The following is an 18,277-nucleotide window of genomic DNA, read 5'->3' as shown; positions in this document are numbered from 1 at the left end:
ACTAAAGTCATGGCATTCATTAACCATTAATTACTTTGTTAAAGTAAAACGCATTGATCACTATTCATTCAAATTGAGTATAATTTATCTGACATACAAACAGCCAAAAAATACAGTACACAGTAAGATCAGTATGTTACAGTCCTTTTATTACAGGGACACGCACATTAAATGTTTCCATGGAGTGACGGCCTGCAGCGATGTAACAGTTTACTGTAACAAATACTTCCCCTGTGCGTATTCTCAGTTGTATGAAGATATTTTAGACCAGCTTTTGATTTACCTAAATACTTTTCACATTACAAAGAAAATAACCTGCCTTGCCTTTACCGGGTTATAAACATTGTTTAAGAATATTAATGATATAACAGTAGCATAGCAGCTTCCTGCTAACAGTGATGTTGTTTTTCTGCTTTAGCTGTCCGCAAAGTTATTTTTTTTAACAATAATGTGTTCAAAGTTCTTGACAAAAACAAACAGATTGAAATTCAGTATCTTTAAAGTAGCCCAGACAGTTAATTAACCCACAAAACTTGACCCAACATCCCTCTTTGATATGGAAACTTCATGCGAGTAGTGAAGCCTCTTCGGTGAATGCGGTCTGACTAAAAGCCATGTTTACATCCACCATTTTTTTGTTACAGGTAATAATGTTTCAGCATGTGTGTAACTATTTACACACAGGACATGAATACATCAGGAAATGAGTAAGAGCTTCAGATGTCAGCTGCTCAGAGAGCGACGCAAAGAGAAGAAGAACACGTTCGTCCTCCAAACACGAGATCTTCCAGGCACCTTTGGTTTGACATGACAAAGTCAGATGTTGAAAAACATCTGACTTTGTTAACAAAAGCCAGATGTTGTCAGGTGTGGAAACACTACCCTTGCTTAGAGTATTTTTAAATAAAAAATTTGGAGACATCTTGAGAAAGTTGATTGTAACTGAAGTAATGAAGCAGCTCCCTTCATGGTGTCTTTGTAATAAGGTGTTACATAAAAAATGACAAGAACTAGGTAACTCAAAGTGAATGATTTATCATGTACACTTCATTCTAAAGAGTACAAAGCCGTTTTTTTCAGGTCAGTCTCTTCATGAAATGAAAAGCGATGAATTGACACCTTGCTTCATTCCACCTCAAAAGTGACCAGAGAAAACCATCAAACAAGCAAATTTAAAATCTACTTAATATACTGTCTTGGGGCCAGATTTACAAAACTTTCCGATGTGATGCTTAAGTTAAGAGGCATCGATATTCCTTGAAAAAAGCTGAAGTAATGAATTGATTTTCCCACTAAAATTTAAATAATTACTTTGATTGATCATTATCTTTTGTTGCAAGTACTTCATACATGAAGTGAAGACTTAAAATCCACTAATATCAGGGATGGTAATTGTAATTAGTAAACATCAAACAAAAGCTATACAGTGTGGTGGGTTGGCTATTTTTCTAAAATTATAAATAAATATGGGGCAGACTTTGAAAATTATCCAGTTTAGTGTCTTTGTTTTATCTTCAGAACATTCTTTGTGAATGTGGCCCCACAGTACAGCCCTGAAATAAAAGTACTTGTTGATGGTTCCTGCTCGAGGTCCGGTGCACTAGTTTTTGGCACACTGTATGATGCTTGTGTATCTTTGTGGGGAGCAGATAGTATATTACTGGTCGAACGACGTGATGAAAAAAGGGGGGCGCCGCAGCTTTAGCTAACGGACTTCAGCCTGGTCCACGGGTTGGTGCCGCGCACCTCCAGGTCGGCGTCGTTGTGAAAGATGTGGTTGCACAGTTCCTCCAGTGGGGGTTCAGGATCCGTGGTGGCAAACTGAGCAGCGTCTTCGATCTCCTTCCTCACCGACACGTCAATCTCCTACAGGCACATCGAGACAGAAGATGACCTTTTGGTGTACATGTGGACAGCTAAGGAAACGTGGATAAGCAGGTACGCTGTTCAATCTTTGAAAACCCTTTAATCTACGTTTTTTAAATGTTTCATAGGTCATGATCGCTAATCACATGTACATACAGCATATAGCAGACACATCTGTGTGTCTTAAAATAGCGCTAGCATTTTTGCCTGCCTTCAATTGTTATTCATTCAACAAACTGAAGCTATTTGCTACCTTGAGCTCCTCCACGCTGGCCATGTTGTTGCTGAGCATGCGGTCCTTCAACAAGGAGATGGGGTCACTCTTCCCACGGACCTCCTGGATCTCCTCACGTGTGCGGTAGCTGAGAGGAGAGAGATGGGCGCAGGGAGAGTTGTGGGGATGCACTAATACGGAAATCTTTGGAGTGGATGCACTAATAGAGTAATTCTTCTGTTGAAGCTCACCACAAATGGTACATATTAATTACTACAGCGGGAAGGAGGGTACACTATGGGAACGTTGCAAAAGCAAGGGGAAGCAGCACAGTGAAGATACGATTGGGGGATTATTATTAATACATACACAGTATTATTGTACTAATGACAGTGCTGTAAAAAGATTACAGCAAATAAAAATGGATAAAAGCGGATTATTTACCTGACACCAGGATCACTCATACTGTGTCCGTGATAGCGGTAGGTCTGAAGCTCCATGAGCATGGGACCCTGATGAAAGGTAGGACAAAAATAACTGACTAACTGACAATCTAATTTCCTAATTGATGTAATTCAATGTTTCCAACTCACCTTCCCGGCCCGGCAGTGATCCGCTGCAAACTTGGTAGCTTCCCGAACACACAGAACATCCATCCCGTCCACCTGGATGCAAAAACAACTCCCTAAAACCTCATTGTGTCATGGTGAGCTCCTTTATTGGAAATACTATTATAGTAATATCTAAACAAATAATAGATTATAGTATTATAGTAACATCTAATCAAATATTTGATTAAGCGTAGGAAAAGTACCCGGAGTCCAGGAATGTAGTCTCCTCTCTTGTAGTAGTCTGTGCTGGCTGCAGATCTCTCCACTGATGTGCCCATGCCATACCTGTTGTTCTCACAGATGAAGATGGCAGGGAGCTTCCAAAGTGCTGCCATGTTGTAGGTTTCAAAAATCTGACCCTGTGAAACACACAAAGTTTTTGTCTTTGACTGCAGCGTAAATGCATAATGGCGTTTTGTTTTGTAGGTGTTACTAAACTTGCATTCAAATTAAATAGCAAAGAAAAAAGTCTAGACGATATCGTTGAGTAATACAACAGTTGAGACTTGAAGCTGTTAGTGTGACGTACCTGGTTGGCTGCACCGTCACCATAGAGACTGACTGACAGCTCATTGTTGCCCTGATACTGGCAGGCCAGAGCCACACCAGCCCCCAGAGGAACCTGAGGAGAATTCAGAGATGTCTATGGTCACTTGATGTACATCTTAATGCATGTGGTCGTGTGTCAAAGCATTATTTATTTGCATTGTTTCCACTGAGGAGAACGTATGTGACCCTCTCAAGGAAAAAAAGTGCTGCACCAAGCGTCTTTTATCAGAGCACTCTTGAGTGTTTTTGTGCAGCTGCTTCCAGGTCCTCCTGTTGAGAATATCTGAACCTATAAGAAAAGCACTGGTGAAATGAAAGAGAAGCTTGTATTGGCTGGTCTATCCTGAGCTTTACATGTCAGACAGAACCTCTCATCACAAGGAACAAGCTGAAAAGCCATCAGTGTTAACGGTAAATCCTGTGTTTTTATCACAATGTGACTGGTCTCTGTTGGATTGTTGCGTCTGTCCGATTGGGCCAAAAACAGTTGGCGCTACAAATGTGAGTTTAACAATGGATCAAGATATTGTTGTAAACATTTCTAGCAAGTTTGTGAATTTTCCATAAACCATAAAAGCAAATCTATTGACTACACCTGTTATTGGTGGTTGAGGCTTAAATCAAACTGACATAGTGTAAGGACATGTAGATACATGTTTCTATGGTATACCTGAGCTCCAACAATTCCATTTCCTCCATAGAAGTTTTTTGTGTACATGTGCATTGAGCCTCCTTTTCCCTTTGCAATTCCACCTCTTCTGCCTGTAAATTTAAAAAACAGTGAATCAACAGTGATTAAAGATCAAAATCCTCAATCTAAATGTCTCAGAACAGCACACTGACCAGTGAGTTCAGCCATGATCTCCTTCACCGTCCCTCCTCTGGTGTAGGTGTAACCGTGGGCGCGGTACGCAGTAATCAGGTGATCCGTCAAGTTAATTCCTGCTTCAATACCAACTGCACAGGCTTCCTACAAAGAGAAAATAACAATAGTCAGAGTAAAATTGGGATGGATTAAAACATTTTTTTCAAACAATCGTATCAAAATTTGGGGGAAAAAGTCGCTGGCAGTAAATATTTTTAAATAATTTTAAAAGTAATACATAATATCCCGTTGCTTTTCAAAAACAGACTTTAAATGAATGCAATTTCTTATTCTTTCCAGAGTACCATAACACGGAAGAGAAACTCTTTCTATATTTTCACTGTATCTAGTTTAGGAACAGTTAAATTGCACTCAACCTGGCCGTCATACAGGTGGCAGAATCCTCTGATGATCTTCTGCTTGTACAGCTGATCTGCTTTGAGCTCCATACGCCTTATGGTCTGCATGACGCGGTAGTACTTCAGACCCTCATCCCGAGTCATAACCACTTGAGTGGCCGGAGCCTCATCCAGCTTGTGGATGTCACATTTCTAAAGGAAAGAAAATGCCCATCAATCACACAACCTGCTTTGGGCTTTGAGCCATTTATCAGAAAAAAAAACCACTGTGTTGAAAGCTTACCTTTATTTCAAAGGTAGCCTCAGTTGTGAAGTCGGCGTATGTGCGTGCTGATACGACCGCCGCAGCTCCCTGCCGTGGGGGAAAAGGGAGATATTTTCAATTCTCACTTTTACTATGGATAAAAACAATATGTCAATTTTCCACAAAAAACGTTTTGACAAAATAAGTCAGAAGTTGTCGTATAAATGTACAAAGCAGCATTGCGAGGAGCCTAGACTAAATATAATTGTTATTGATTTACATCATCAACAATCCCCAGATCTGAGACGCTTGGCTTACATATCCCATATAAATACTCCACAGAGAGAGAGCAAAGAATTTAAGTTGCATATAACATAACAATACTTAAAAGGCCCCTCATGAGACAACACAGTTTATTAGATATGAGAATCCGATTTTGAAAGGATGGATCTCTCAAAATAGACTGACTTAAGAAATATCTCCAGATATAGTTTAGCAGGACAACTAATGGAGATTAACCATCAAACGGTGTAAGTTATGACAATGAAAACAACTTGAACGCACGTTATAAATTAGATTATAAGCAAGGTATTGGTAACTTCTCCTAAAACAGAATAAAACGGTGGCCACTAAGCCCATACAACTTACAATGAAACAATACTTAACGATACGCAAACTGTAACCTAACATAAAAATACGCGACACGGGATTTACAAACCAAAACACTAAAGCTGTCATGCAGCTTTTATTTTTTGCAGACCTTTAGCTTTGCTAGCGAAGCAAGCTAATTATCACCCGGCCTCACAAGGTCAGAACCATAGTCAGAACAGCGATGACACTCTTGTTTTGGTAAACTGTCAGAGGTTTTAGAGAGAGACTGTAATGCAGTACTCCGTACTTGGAGCGGACATCGTTAGAATTCTAAGTACTTACATTTCTCTGAGCACAAGCCCTCAGCAGGTTAGAGATATTGGTCAGCATCTTTCCTGAGCTAGCTCAACACCCTGAACCAAACAGCTCCGTCCTTCTGTCAGTGACGTCTTTCCGCTTCCGATTTTCTTCTTCGTGTTTACAATTGCAGACTAGGTCCCTACGGCACACTGCTGCCACGCGCTGGAGGGGCGAGTCAGTGCATCTCCTGATGGCGTGCATCTATGGATGAAGGGAGCATAGTATGCAGGTAAAAAATATTTTCAATTATTTTTAAAATTTGGCTTCTATATTTACTCTTCACCAGTGTTAGAACTAAGAACTAAGTGCAAGAGCTAAGTCTCCGCTCCCAACATGGCCACGTCCCTAAAAAGGAAATACAGCTGGCAGTGAAGTGTCACATATAGCACATAACGTTGTCCGTCACTGCCATTTATTACATTTTCCATCTTGGTGTTCCATCCACAGTGACCTTGACTTGATTATATAATTTTGACTAATTCATGACTCTTGACATTCCTCCTTCTCCCACGCTCTCTGACATTGTACCACACTGATATCTGCTAAAAGCAATTGACAACTATTCTCCCCTCCTTAATGCTGCCTTTGCCATTCTGCTACCTCATTTCCCTCAATCCCTACATGGACCCAGGAACCCAGCGTTGCATCAGCGCCTCTCCGGCCTATAAATCTGTCCCAGGATCTCCTCTACCAGGCCTGGCCTCCACTCTGATATATGTAAAATATGGACAAAACACAAGATTGCATCCACCACCCTCGTTATATTACAAAAATTAGCACTAATATGAAGTCAATTGTGTTGATTACCTCTGATGTTGACCAATGGGACTGCAACAGCCTTGTTAGATCCTGGGGTTGTTGCAACTCTATTATTGGTATTGTCACTGTACGTTTACAGTACAATACAGACCAAAAGACAACATCCCAAGTTTACTCCGAGTCAGATAATACGTTCGTTTTAAGAATGCACTATAGTCTGCAATTCACTTCAGTGGATTGGCAAAAAATATTAAATGCAGTACAGAGAGTTGGAAGAATGGGGAGGATTTGGGGGCCTGCAGCTTATTTCTGGCCCAGGGTTACTAAACCAAACGTGGCCACTGCAACTGCTACAAAACAGCAACTGTACAAAAAGTTGAAGACATGCATATGACCCGAAAGGCCACAGCCGTGTAGCTGTGCTTGATGTTCAGACCTGTGCAACAATGACCCTTATCCGTCAATATGTTCTCGATCAATAAGCCGTTTTTCATCCATCCAGTAAAGTACTAACTGTACCATAATGATGCCAACAACAATAATAATCGTATAGTATAATTGCGCTTACAGTGAGATGAGTGGTTCTAATTCACCCTTCGAGGTATAAACCTCAAAACGGGACCCTCTGCCCCCTTGTCTCATTACAGCCAGGCTAAATTCGCATCGAGCGGCGTGCACACAGGAACCCCCCCCCCCCCCCCCCCTTCCCCCCTCCCCGTCCAGAAGGGCTGATAGCTCGCAACTCGATTGTGTGCGCATCATCAGCATCATCATCCTCATCCTCATCTCCGTCCCCGCTCCAGTCCCTGCATCGCAGAACAGAAGAAGACTTCCGCGTCCCGCCCGTCGTGTCCTGCATACACAATGACCTTCAGGTCATCGAGGTGAATGGTGTGTGCATTGTTTCCTCCCGTTGTGTATCACTGAAACGTGTACCTGTGCTGCATTGGCATCACTGCGGACTGTTTTTTTTTTTTTTTTTTTTCGTGACAGCGCGTCAGTTCCATCGATTGTGTTGTTCCTGTGAGAGCCACCATGGCCAAAACCGCCACTTCATCCGGGGAATTAGCAGGTGAGCAACATGTAACATGCTTTAGGGTTTGGTATCATCGCGCTGTTCGGGGTCTGTTGTTGTGTGTTGCTGCGCGATTTAAAGCAGACTCACGCGTGACGCAATTGGCAAATCCACTGCTTTCGTGCGCGATGCAGGCTGTGCGCTCATGATCATGCTCATGGCATCACTGTTTATTGTGTTGCTTATTCGCTCAGGCACACGGGTTGTTGTCTACAAGCCGTTCTAAAGGTTTTAATTCCCTTTAGAATAAACCCCAAAACCCAAACAGTGAGCCAAACAGAACACGGGGCGATTCTTCTCGGTGATTCTGTCCGCTGTCGTACATTGTTCTCATGAGCGGACATCAACGTTAGTGATTAAAGTCACTTTAAAACCAAAGCAGGCTGTGTGTTGCCGTTTTTCATGTTAATGACGCAACTCAATCGGATAAAAGGGTTCAAATGGTTGGAGAGAGGAGGACCGCGGGGTCGTTGCTGTGATGCAGGATTATACTGCATGTTTGAGCATCTAATCTTTTTGTGATGACTCCATGGGTTGAAGAGATGGTTCTCAAACTGTATATATACCCTTTACCCCCTGAAAGAGGGGACATGTCACTGCAGATTGATAATTAATTATGGAGTAACTCTTTACTCCAGACAGGAGAAAATACTTCCCTCTGACCCACCAGCTCTTTCATTTAGAAAATTGAAATTGACTAATGGAGGCGATTAATGTTGGATCCTCAGTTCATTTCTTTGGAAGCATCTTGCAAACAATATTATGTTTCTTCAGGCACCAAACACGACGCACTGGTCTTTTAAGAAGGCCTCAGTGTTGTCTCACAAGCCTTTCAGTATTCAAAATAAAAGACCTGACTGAAATTCCTCTGTTCAAGTGAGGTGGCTATTAATACAGTTGATTTTAAACTTTTGTTTCTCTACAGTTCACATGGCATCAATTCATTAAATTAAACTACAATACTGTTTTAAAAGACATACGTTCAACTCTACTGTCTTAATGAAGATTTACTCCAATCTCGATGTCTCTCTCCCAGTGATCTCTGGTTTCCTTCTTCTTCATTCAACCGTTATGGTGTTGCTGTGAGAATAACAGCTTCTTGTTTCGATAAATGCTCTTTGTGTTTTGTGCTTTAGGCGAAAAGATGGCGCCGCCGTCCATCACTCTGCTTCCTGACAAGAGATCTCCGACTAACGGTCACGGCTCTCCAGCCCGGACTGGAAAAACTAGTAAGTGATCCTCTCCAGTCACACAATGCGCACTTTCCCCCAAACTGGTATCATCCGGATGGAAATCACTGACCACACAATTATTTGGATTAATGCCCAATTAGAGACATTGTGGAATATGAGTCCGGAGGGCTCACGTTGCACAGCAATCTGGGGCTGCTCTGCTGTCCGCCGGTTAACATCAGCAACAATAACCAAAAGAGGCATTCAGCATGTGTGGAGCGCCCATCACATCAAGGGCAGCTTCCTCCCCTCTCCTACGTATTGCTGCGGTTTGCCCTTGGCTTGGCTTTTTGCAACCCGATGCATTACAGCACAGAGCGGAACAAAATGTTTCCCCCTGCCGGTATGAGAGCAGCGCTGCAGGCCGGTGCTCCTGAGCGCTGATGTCATTCCTCTCTAGACCAGGCTGAGTGTGTTCTCTCTCTTTCTCTCTCTCTCTCCTTCTGCCATGGTGATCGCAGCTCCATCGAGCACAGAGAGGAAGCCCCAAATGAACGGACATGCGTCACCGTCACACATCAATGGCAACCACGCAGGTAAGCCGAGTGAGTCTCTCTCTGTCTCTCGCTCTTCAATGTGGTTTTGCTGCTCTCCAACATTTTGGTTTCTCTTTTAGCCGTGGAAGGTTACATGAAGGCCGACGACAGGATGCGACAAGCCAAAGAGAGACGTGAGGAGAGGGATAAAGGCCTCGGTAGGTTGTGTCCCTTTTTTTCTGGTGCAAATAAAAGGGCTGATTTGTTCCAGAAATGCCTTTGAATTCCAGTTGTCATGACATTTTTTGCCTCCACAGTTTAATTGGAAGGGGTTTGCTAGCCAGTAGGAGTTGTGTTCACTGGCTTTCTGAAATGATAAACCAAAGTAGCCAAACTAGTCACTTGACACAAGGCGACAGTAACTTAGAAAAGCTCCGAAAAATAGGTTGTGTAATCATGCAGCCCCAACAGTGGCCTCGTGATGACACAGGTCTCTATCTACAGTCCAAGTGATGCTGAAAGATTTGGGTTAGTGTTTAGTTACATCATCTCAGGCATTGGCTTCTTCTTCGGTTCACATTCTGAACTCTACACGACCAGCCGAAGCGTAAAAAGCCACAGGCACCATTTACTCCTGATGTTTCCCTTGTCTCTTGCAGTGGCCAGGGAGCAGCTGATCCTGGAGAAGGAGCGCCGAGCCCGGCTACAGTACGAACGCACAGTGGAGGAGCGCTGGAGGCGTCTGGACGAGCAGAGGCAGAAAGAGGAGCTCCGCAGAGCCGCGGTGGAGGAGAAGAGGAGGCAGCAGCTCGAGGAGGACAGGGTCAGCTCGTTTAACTGAACAAATCTAATCTGAGTCCATCTCCTCCGTTGGTCGTGTGCGTGTGAACGATGCGTACGTCCCCCCCCCCCCCCCCCCCCCTTATCCCTGGCCCCCGTGTGTGAAAAATGAACTAAGCTCTCCGCTGTGTTGCATTCAGGAGCGACTGGAGGCCCTGATGAGACGCTCCCTGGAGCGCAGCCTCCAGCTGGAGCAGAGGACCAAGCGCTGGAGCAGAGGCTGCCCCGCGGGAGCAGGTACGCACGCAGCCGCCAACCGCGAGCAGACCTGCTTTTTGGGATACGAGAGGCATGAAAGATGTGAAACCAAGAAGCAGCAGGAAATGGAAGACCAGTTTGTTCCAGAGGGATTGCTGTATTTCTGTGAGACTCACAGTGCGTGTGTGTGTGTGTGTGTGTGTGTAAAGGAGAGCCGTTCTCGTGGCCTGAACATCGCTGATAGCTCGGCTGCTGAAGTGTGCATGAGCAGCGGAAATGTGTCCCAGGTTGCCCACAGAGACGGGATGGCGTTACATATCCGCACCGGTGTCTACGTGCCACTAAATCACACCTTTTTTCAAACGTTGGTGGACGATTGGAACAAATAGAGGTGGGAAAATCACACCCCGAGGTCCATCCCCTTGTGCGCATTTCATTCACCGCCACAGTTTGAGATTTTTCGAAGCCTGCTCGTCAGACCGAGACAAAGGCAGTACATCGCCACATCGCTGCCGGTATGTCAACTCCCCGTCCGAGGAGGAACCGGGCCGGATGAACTGTTCATAACGCTCTGCTCTGCTCCGCCCGCTGCCTATAGGTGACAGTGAGAATGCCCCACTCCCTCTCTCTGCTGCCTCCGCCTTTTCCCATGGCATTGCCTCCCCCCTTCCTGCTGTCAGCGAATCTGGTAAAGTTCAGCCCCTACCCTCCCACCCCCGCCCCCGCCCCCCCACCCTCCCTTCCAAATATATCACCCCCCTCCTGTTCAACCAACAGTCACCCTGTTTGTGTTTGTCTGCCTTTGGTCGAGCTGAATCGCACACCAAAGGCAAACGTGCTCTTCCTGTGGTGCATGCATGTGAAGCTGCTGCGAGCCAGATATTATGTCCTTACGCAACGTGCTGTGCTTTTGTTTTCGGTGTTTTTGTATTTTTAGTGACATTAACAGGCAGGTGTTATCGGTGCAGGAGCATTTACTGGCATTTAACTGTTCATATTGTAAAGTTAACACGGTTTTAGGCAAAAAGAAAGAGCAGAAACATTTGTATCTACATACATTTCTCGAGGGACTCTCATTGTTCCCTCTCTTGAGAGGTCAACACTGCATTACGTGTGCAAGCGGGTTCCCATTTGGGGAAAAAGGGGCCGATGTCGGAATGCTACGGCATCGGCTGGATCTTTGTGGCAATAAAATGGTTTCCTCCGTTAGTTTGTCCCCCTCAGCCTTGCTTTCCGTACAGTACACGCTTAAGAAAACATGATCAGAATGACTCTGTTTTAAATTTTTCCCTCAAAGTCAAATTGCGGATTAGTTTCCCCGGATTAGTAACTTCTCATTGAGTACAAACAGGCTAAAAGGCAACAGATCAGAACAACCTGAAAATCTCCCTGATCTTAAACGCTAGAGATTTTTATTTCCAGCTTGTAAACGAGAGATGTATTTGTTTCAATTTAGTCGCAGAGACATACCTTTCAAAATGAAAGCCGCTGAGTGGAGCTGACTCCGGGTGTCTGGAGCAGACGGTTTGGGGGATTAATCGCACATGACCTAGAATAGACATAAAATAGACACGGATACAGCCATCTCACTGAGAGGGCTGCAGTCTTTGTAAATTACTCTCTCCAGATGGTGACAGATGGATGACAAGAGGGGGCCAGAAGAGTGCTTCTGGTGTTGTACGATGTGTTCTCTGTGTAGGGCCTTTGCTTTTTGTGATCGTGAGTTTGACAAAGGTCTGTTTGTGTGTGTGATTTCTCATTTGCTGTCATTGTTGAGTCATTTGGGCAAATGGGTACTGGATCATTGCATGTGTGTGCTTGCATCAAACTGCACAGCAGCGTACAGACTGCGGCTTAAAGAGTATCACATCCCATTATGTCTGAGTGTTGGCTGCATCCTTTAAATGCAATGCCGGTTTTAAAAGACAAAGACGTCTTGAGTGGCCTCGGTCGGGTCTAATCCAGTTCTGGGAAATCAATAACAGACTCAGATCCAAACGGTGCCCCTCAATGTTTGTCCTACAGGCTTGAGGTGCTGACTGGGCATTGACCTGAACAGTCGGCCTGCAAATTTGCTTGTATCCACTATGGATTCATACATTCTGGCTTCAAATACAACCGACCAGCCAACTGGCTTTGGCTGCAGAAGATGAGTCTGCGAGCCTCGGCACCGGGGCGCAGCACACACTGTCTAGACGAGCCCTGCCCCGGGCTGCTGTATCAGTACCCGTCTGGCATGTGAGATTTGACGAGAATGGTGTTTGTCATCATGCAGCACCCTGCAGCCCTCACAGGTCACCTTTCCGCGGCGCCCTGAACCCCGCGGATCACAACAGAGCTGGACTTCACGGAGGCTCTCAGTCCACTCCCAACACCCCCAAGGTCAGACCTCCCCCCCGCGCATGCTCCAACCTTGACGCACATACGTACCACCCTGAAAGAATCGTACGCAAATTAGATGCGAGCCGCAAGCGTAATAAATTCAACACTGCTTACAGAAAGAGCGGCTGCGCAGAGAGAGGAGAACTGCGTCTCCGGGTTGTGGATCCCCTTTGAGGAGATCTGAATCCCCTGCAAGTGTCACCAGGCACGTGGCTTCCCCTACTACCTCAAAGTAAGAGTGTTCGCCTGGTCAAACGTTGCTGGGAGCTTTGAAGTGTTTTTAGCATGTCTCTCCTTTCGTGAAACGCTTGATTCTGAGGCCAATCGTCCATCTGTGTGCAGGCTGGCATCTCAAGTGCGTTCCAATTCTCCAAGCAATGCAAACCAGTACCATCACTCGCCAGCGAGACCCCGTCCGAACCCGCCGCCCGATGACAGGAAACCGGAAGTCAAGACGCCGGAGCGACACACTGAACAAGCCAAAGCAGCGAGAAAGAGTTCCGACGTCAACGGCTCGAATCCAACTTCACAGGACGTGAGAAATGGGCTCGGCGCCGAAATCCCCAAATCCAGAGAAACCTTGGAGAAGCATCTGAGAGGTGACAAACATGAGAAAAATCATTCGCCCGACAGGAAGAACCACACGTCGCCCAACGGGGATCTGTGCGAGAAGAAGACGCAAAGCAGCCCTCAGGATGGAGACAAGAAAAAAGGTGCGCTTCGTTCAAGTGGCAGCAGACTTGCACGGGAGCATCCATTTAGTGGCGCAGGTGGAGGATGCTCACCGGGCCTGTCTTCTGTCTTCCTGTTTGACAGAATCGCCGGCGTGCGCGTCGGCGGGCAAAGCGGCGGCCGGCACGATCAACGCAGAGGAGGCCACCAAGTTACTGGCAGAGCGAAGGCGCCAGGCTCGAGCTCAGAAGGAACTGGAAGACAGGAAGCGGGAGCTTGAGGAAGACGAACGGTGAGTTGGCGGGAAAAAGCGACGGGTTACGAGACGGCGGCGATCGACCCGCGGGATTTAAAATCTTTGGAACGCTTTTCAGACACAGGGAGGAGCAGCTGAAGAGGCAACTCGCGCAGGAGCGGCAACAGCAGCAGGCAGAAGCTCCGCAACCAAAGGGAAAGGGGAAGCAAGAGGAAGATCTCAACAGGGTGAAACAAGAAGAGGACACCCAGAAGAAGGAGGACCAGGGGAAGCAGCTCCAGAGCCAGGTGGACAAAGAGGTGAGAGAGCATTTGAGGCTAGTTGTTCTTTTGGGTTTTTTTGCCCTCTGCTTGACTATTTCCCATTTGCTTGTCGTGTAAATTACGCTCTGCTCAACAGAAGGAAAAGGCCCAGGTCCAAGCTCAGGGGGACGCCGAGCGTCAGCGACAAGACAGAGACCTGCAGGCGCAACAAGAAGAGGAGGAGAGGCAGCTAAGAAAAAAGGTCATTTCAAACAGAAAGGACACGCAAAGCACACTTTGCATGCTGAATCTCTGTATCCCCCCCGAACGTTCACGTTAAGTTAACGTGAATATGTCTTTGCAGAGAATTGAGGAGATCATGAAGAGAACTAGGAAGGGTGAAGCTGACTTGAAGGTACTGTAAGAGACGCCCTCCGCCGTCCTCGTACAGTAGTCCCGCTGCCTTTAAGCACCTGCTGATGATGTGTTTTTTTTTTTTCATTAAGACTCTGACTTTCTGTTGTTATCATATTTTATTAAATGATTTTGCTGGTGATACTTTGGTTTTTGTGTCCTGATTACCACAAACAATTGACATGATCGCCTCTGTTCTCCGTTGAATCAAAAGGAGGAGCAGGCGGAGACGAAGCCTGTCTCACCACCAGGTCAGTGTGTTACTCAGTCGCCCTGCCAATACTTACGTTTGCTTGCTGCCCCCCCGCTTTCTCCACCCCTCTCTGTATGCCTTGCAGCTGTAAAAATGCAAACAGGGCATGTATAGGTTGTGATGTGATTTATTAATTGGCTCATCTAGGGCATGCACAAGTTGATGCACGAGTTGGCTTGTGTGAAACGGTAGCGGACGTATGCCAATATTTTCTTCCTGTTATCTTCTACTTGTGCAATAATTCTGGGGACAAACAGCCGTGATACATCGACCGAGCAACTTGTTTGTTCTTTGGGCCTTTCATTTGAAAATATTTAGTGGGGGGGGGTACTACACTATTTGGTGTAAGATGGAGCAGCAGCCAAGGACGTTCCTCTCGGAGCTGATAGTGCACCTTTTTCCTGTAGAGCATTGTCCAGGGAGCTCAATTTATAATTAGCCGCTCTTGAAAATGCCCTTGGAAGATTCATTCAAGGACTGCTCTGCAAAATGTGAGCCTTGCGCTTTATTTGGGGCGTCCCGTGTTAAACACCAACCCGTTTGAGTTTGACAAATGAGCTCCAGTTGATATTTTTGCATGAATGTGACCAGTAATACTGTTAATATGTGGCATATTAACAGTAAATGAACTCCTGTTTCCGTTAAAGGGGACCGGGCCAGATAAAGTGAAGCCCACTGTGATGTTTTCATTCTCTGCAGGTGAAGTAAAGACTGTTCAAAGTAATGCTCAGGTGAATGAGCAAACGATCAAAAAGGTTGAGTTTCAGGTGAACATGAAGGAAGGTTCCCCGGTGAAGAGAGAGTCAGCGTCACGGGTGGACAATCGGAAGAGTCCCCAAGTTACTAACAACACTCATGCAGCGACGCCGACGCACAGCGCGTCAGGCTCCGGACAAACCGGCGGCCGGGGCCCGGTGAGCGGTGTCCTCCAGCAGCAGGAAAGAGCGGTGGAAATGAATGTAAACACGCAGCACAGAGCACGCGACCGAGCAGCAGACCACCAAACGAGCACAAAGCCGACCGCAGATGACAAAATCTACCAAGGGGAGGGCGGCGTGATGAATGGAGCGGTGAAGGGTGAAGGAAGTGCCTTGAAGAGAAGCCATCATCCGACTGCCGAGGTAAGCAAACAGCAAAGCCTGCATGTGTCCGCGGTTGCTAAAGGAGGGTCCGGGATGGAGGCCATTAGGCCCCCTGCGGGGCCGCTGCTACTGGGACACCTGTCACCGCCAGTCATCAAGCTGGAGCCCCTGAATGTGAGGAGTATGGAGTCATGTGATGAGGTGCAGTCCATGGAGGTCAGGTGAGTCATTAGGTAACCCTGCTTTAGTATTATCACCATCATTATAGAGGTACTCGCCGCATTCCACCCGTAATACTTCGAGGACACAAATATTACATGCAATCGCTTTTTTTAATTTATTTTTTTATTGTGATATTCCAGCCCGGCTTCAAAGGAGGAGCTGATTTCAATCCAAGAGTTCTCACCCCTCAACGAAATCCAGAACAGCAGCGTGAGCAACGCCCGGGCCCTCGAAGACCTGATCGACCTGACGGGCAGCGTCTCCTACCCCAAAACGTCCTCCGGTGGCCACATTGGCGACTGCAACAAGAACCTCATTGAGGGTGTTGTTAGTCCCATGGCGGACTCGAAGCTCGTTGGGATGCCGTGTGTGTCCCCAAATAAACTTAGCATCCAGTAGTGCGTGAATAATCTCTCTCTCGCTCTCTCTCTCTCTCGCGCTTGTTTTTCCTCTTTTTCCTTCTCTCTCTGTCACACAATTACACTCACGGGACGTCACACTGTCCACTGTATTTATGGGAATAGAGCCATAACTTAGATTAACTTAAAATGAACTGTAAACAATGTCGTACAATATAAAGAAACCACATATTCTATATTTTAATCTCTCGGCAACCGACAACTTGATATATGTGTGAAGGATTAGGTTTAATCTAAACAACTGCATCCACAACCCTAACCCCAAAAAGACTGGGTTTTGAATATTAGACATTTAAAAAACACAGTGTTGCTAATGTATTGAAAGAATCTCTAATGCACAGATTCCTCCCTGGGTAGCAGTTCAGTCTCAGGACAGGAGTGACAAAGATCAGAGTATTGATGACAGTGTCATCACCTCTGCTTTTCCACAGGCCCTGCTTGGCCTGTGAATCCAATTCAGTGTTTGCAGGAAAGCCAAGACTATTTAATTGATCCTGATCCATCAATTTGAGTTCTTCAAAAGTGTTTCTCCGAGGTTATGTTGTCTGTGCACCTGTCGATGAGTGATTCAGCTCGACTCCTTTTCTCTTACTAACTCAGCAAGGTCTGACTGAGGGATTGTTAAGAGATGATTAAACCAAAACTTTTAACTTTTAAAATCTTTAACTGGGACTTTTCTAACTGCACGAAGGAGGAGGATAATTACAAGTGTTTGAATATTGAGCAAATCAGTCATGGACACAAACAATGGCACATAGCTATAGCACATGTTTGCTGTAGACTAGAGGTAATACTTGGATTCTATTGTGAATATACTTTAATTGCATTCATAAAAGCTTGTTTAACTCCAGTGACTCTGTGGGTTACCATGCAAATAGAGCCATCTGAGCAGCATCATGTCAACTAAAGTGTTTTCTGTAGGTGTGCCTTGCTACGTAAAGGGTCTCCAAGGTACAGCGCAAATGGATGCATTAATCTATTAGACATACAGTAGATTTCTGGCTATCGATGTGTAAGTCTCTAGTGCACCGTGGCAGGAATGTTTGCATAACAATCAACTTGTAAGTGTGATCAACTTGTAAGTGTGCCCTGTGGCTATAAAGATGCTGTGAAAACGTTTTATCCCTCCATCATCTGTGTGCTCCTGTGTAGGAGTTATCCAGCAAGCTTTTCATAAAGTGACTGATCAGTTTGTATTTTCTGTGTCTAAATGTAATAACCGTAGAGATGCCTTATGAGGGACCGATTGGTTACTGTTTCTTTAGTGCAAACCCTGATTGTGAATCTTTTCTGTTTAGGCTAATGGATTGTCGTGTGTGACCTATGATACTTGAACCCTGATTTGACATGTTTAACCTGTTCCATGCTGCAACAGAAATTAGCGTATAGACACTATTACGTCATTATAAATGGCATTCAAATGTGTGTTGTTCAGACTATGCATCAACTGGAAAAACACAAGCTTTAAAGTAAGTGGTGTTTTATGTATGTTGCATACAGCATTTGAAAGTGGGGATTGGCTAAAACATTGACCTATTTGTTTAAACAGGGGACTGATTTGAATTAAGAGCAAACAAGTATAAAAAATGACACAGTATATACAAACAATTTAATAATAATTTTGCTCATACCCATATATCAGAATAGTTCTTGACAGCTAGCTTAATTATTTAAATTATGTAATTTCTGTGGACTGTGTGCATGGTTAGCATGGTCATAACAATGCTATCCCAAACATTAAAATGTAAAATGTGGAAGTCTGTGTTTTTCTTTAAAGAGTAATGCGTGTGTGCGTTATTAAGCAAATAAAACAAGGATGTAGTTAATGGCATAAATAGCACAAACATGATGTAAGATGAAGATAAGAGACAGAATACTTTAGCGAATAAAACAAAACAAATAAATTACACCAACACATAAACTGTTGTTTGGCTCAAACCCAACTGGCTGGCAGTAGCTTTAAGAAGTCTTTGCCCTTAACACAATAACAGTAAAAAGTGTCTATAACATTCCAATCTTTGCTGACATCGAACACCACAAGAAAAACACCTATAGCACCCAAACGGGGCAGCCGGATGTCATCAGCGTTACACCAC

General features: G+C 45.0%; 2 protein-coding genes across 6 annotated transcripts; one reads left to right on the top strand and one right to left on the bottom strand.

Annotated features, from left to right (window-relative positions):
- Positions 1–128: 128 nt before the first annotated feature.
- pdha1a (pyruvate dehydrogenase E1 subunit alpha 1a) lies at positions 129–5,788 on the bottom strand. Its single transcript, XM_037466881.2, has 11 exons — positions 5,642–5,788; positions 4,748–4,816; positions 4,483–4,656; positions 4,084–4,210; positions 3,911–4,002; positions 3,221–3,313; positions 2,895–3,050; positions 2,674–2,745; positions 2,525–2,592; positions 2,120–2,228; positions 129–1,866 (listed from the first exon to the last, which is right to left on the bottom strand). Exons 1-11 carry the CDS (start codon positions 5,687–5,689, stop codon positions 1,702–1,704), a joined length of 1,173 nt encoding a protein of 390 aa, XP_037322778.1. The 5' UTR covers positions 5,690–5,788; the 3' UTR covers positions 129–1,701.
- A 1,349-nt stretch (positions 5,789–7,137) lies between these two features.
- On the top strand, positions 7,138–17,938 carry map7d2a (MAP7 domain containing 2a). Of its 5 annotated transcripts, none has more exons than XM_062558204.1 (18): positions 7,138–7,302; positions 7,412–7,490; positions 8,630–8,722; positions 9,187–9,261; positions 9,342–9,419; positions 9,861–10,024; positions 10,182–10,278; positions 10,838–10,927; positions 12,515–12,621; positions 12,738–12,853; positions 12,964–13,334; positions 13,438–13,585; positions 13,668–13,848; positions 13,949–14,053; positions 14,156–14,206; positions 14,420–14,456; positions 15,158–15,761; positions 15,903–17,938. In XM_062558204.1, the coding sequence occupies exons 2-18, from the start codon at positions 7,454–7,456 to the stop codon at positions 16,159–16,161; spliced, it is 2,613 nt and encodes an 870-aa protein (XP_062414188.1). In that variant the 5' UTR covers positions 7,138–7,302; positions 7,412–7,453; the 3' UTR covers positions 16,162–17,938. The 5 variants fall into 5 exon arrangements, with proteins under 5 accessions (XP_062414188.1, XP_062414187.1, XP_062414186.1 ...); XM_062558203.1 differs by having other exon boundaries at positions 7,138–7,309; positions 13,674–13,848; XM_062558202.1 differs by having other exon boundaries at positions 7,138–7,309.
- The last annotated feature ends 339 nt before the right edge of the window (positions 17,939–18,277 follow it).

Source organism: Pungitius pungitius, chromosome 16 (assembly GCF_949316345.1).
Source record: "Pungitius pungitius chromosome 16, fPunPun2.1, whole genome shotgun sequence".
NCBI lineage: Eukaryota > Metazoa > Chordata > Actinopteri > Perciformes > Gasterosteidae > Pungitius > Pungitius pungitius.
This window is presented reverse-complemented; position numbering and strand designations above follow the sequence as displayed.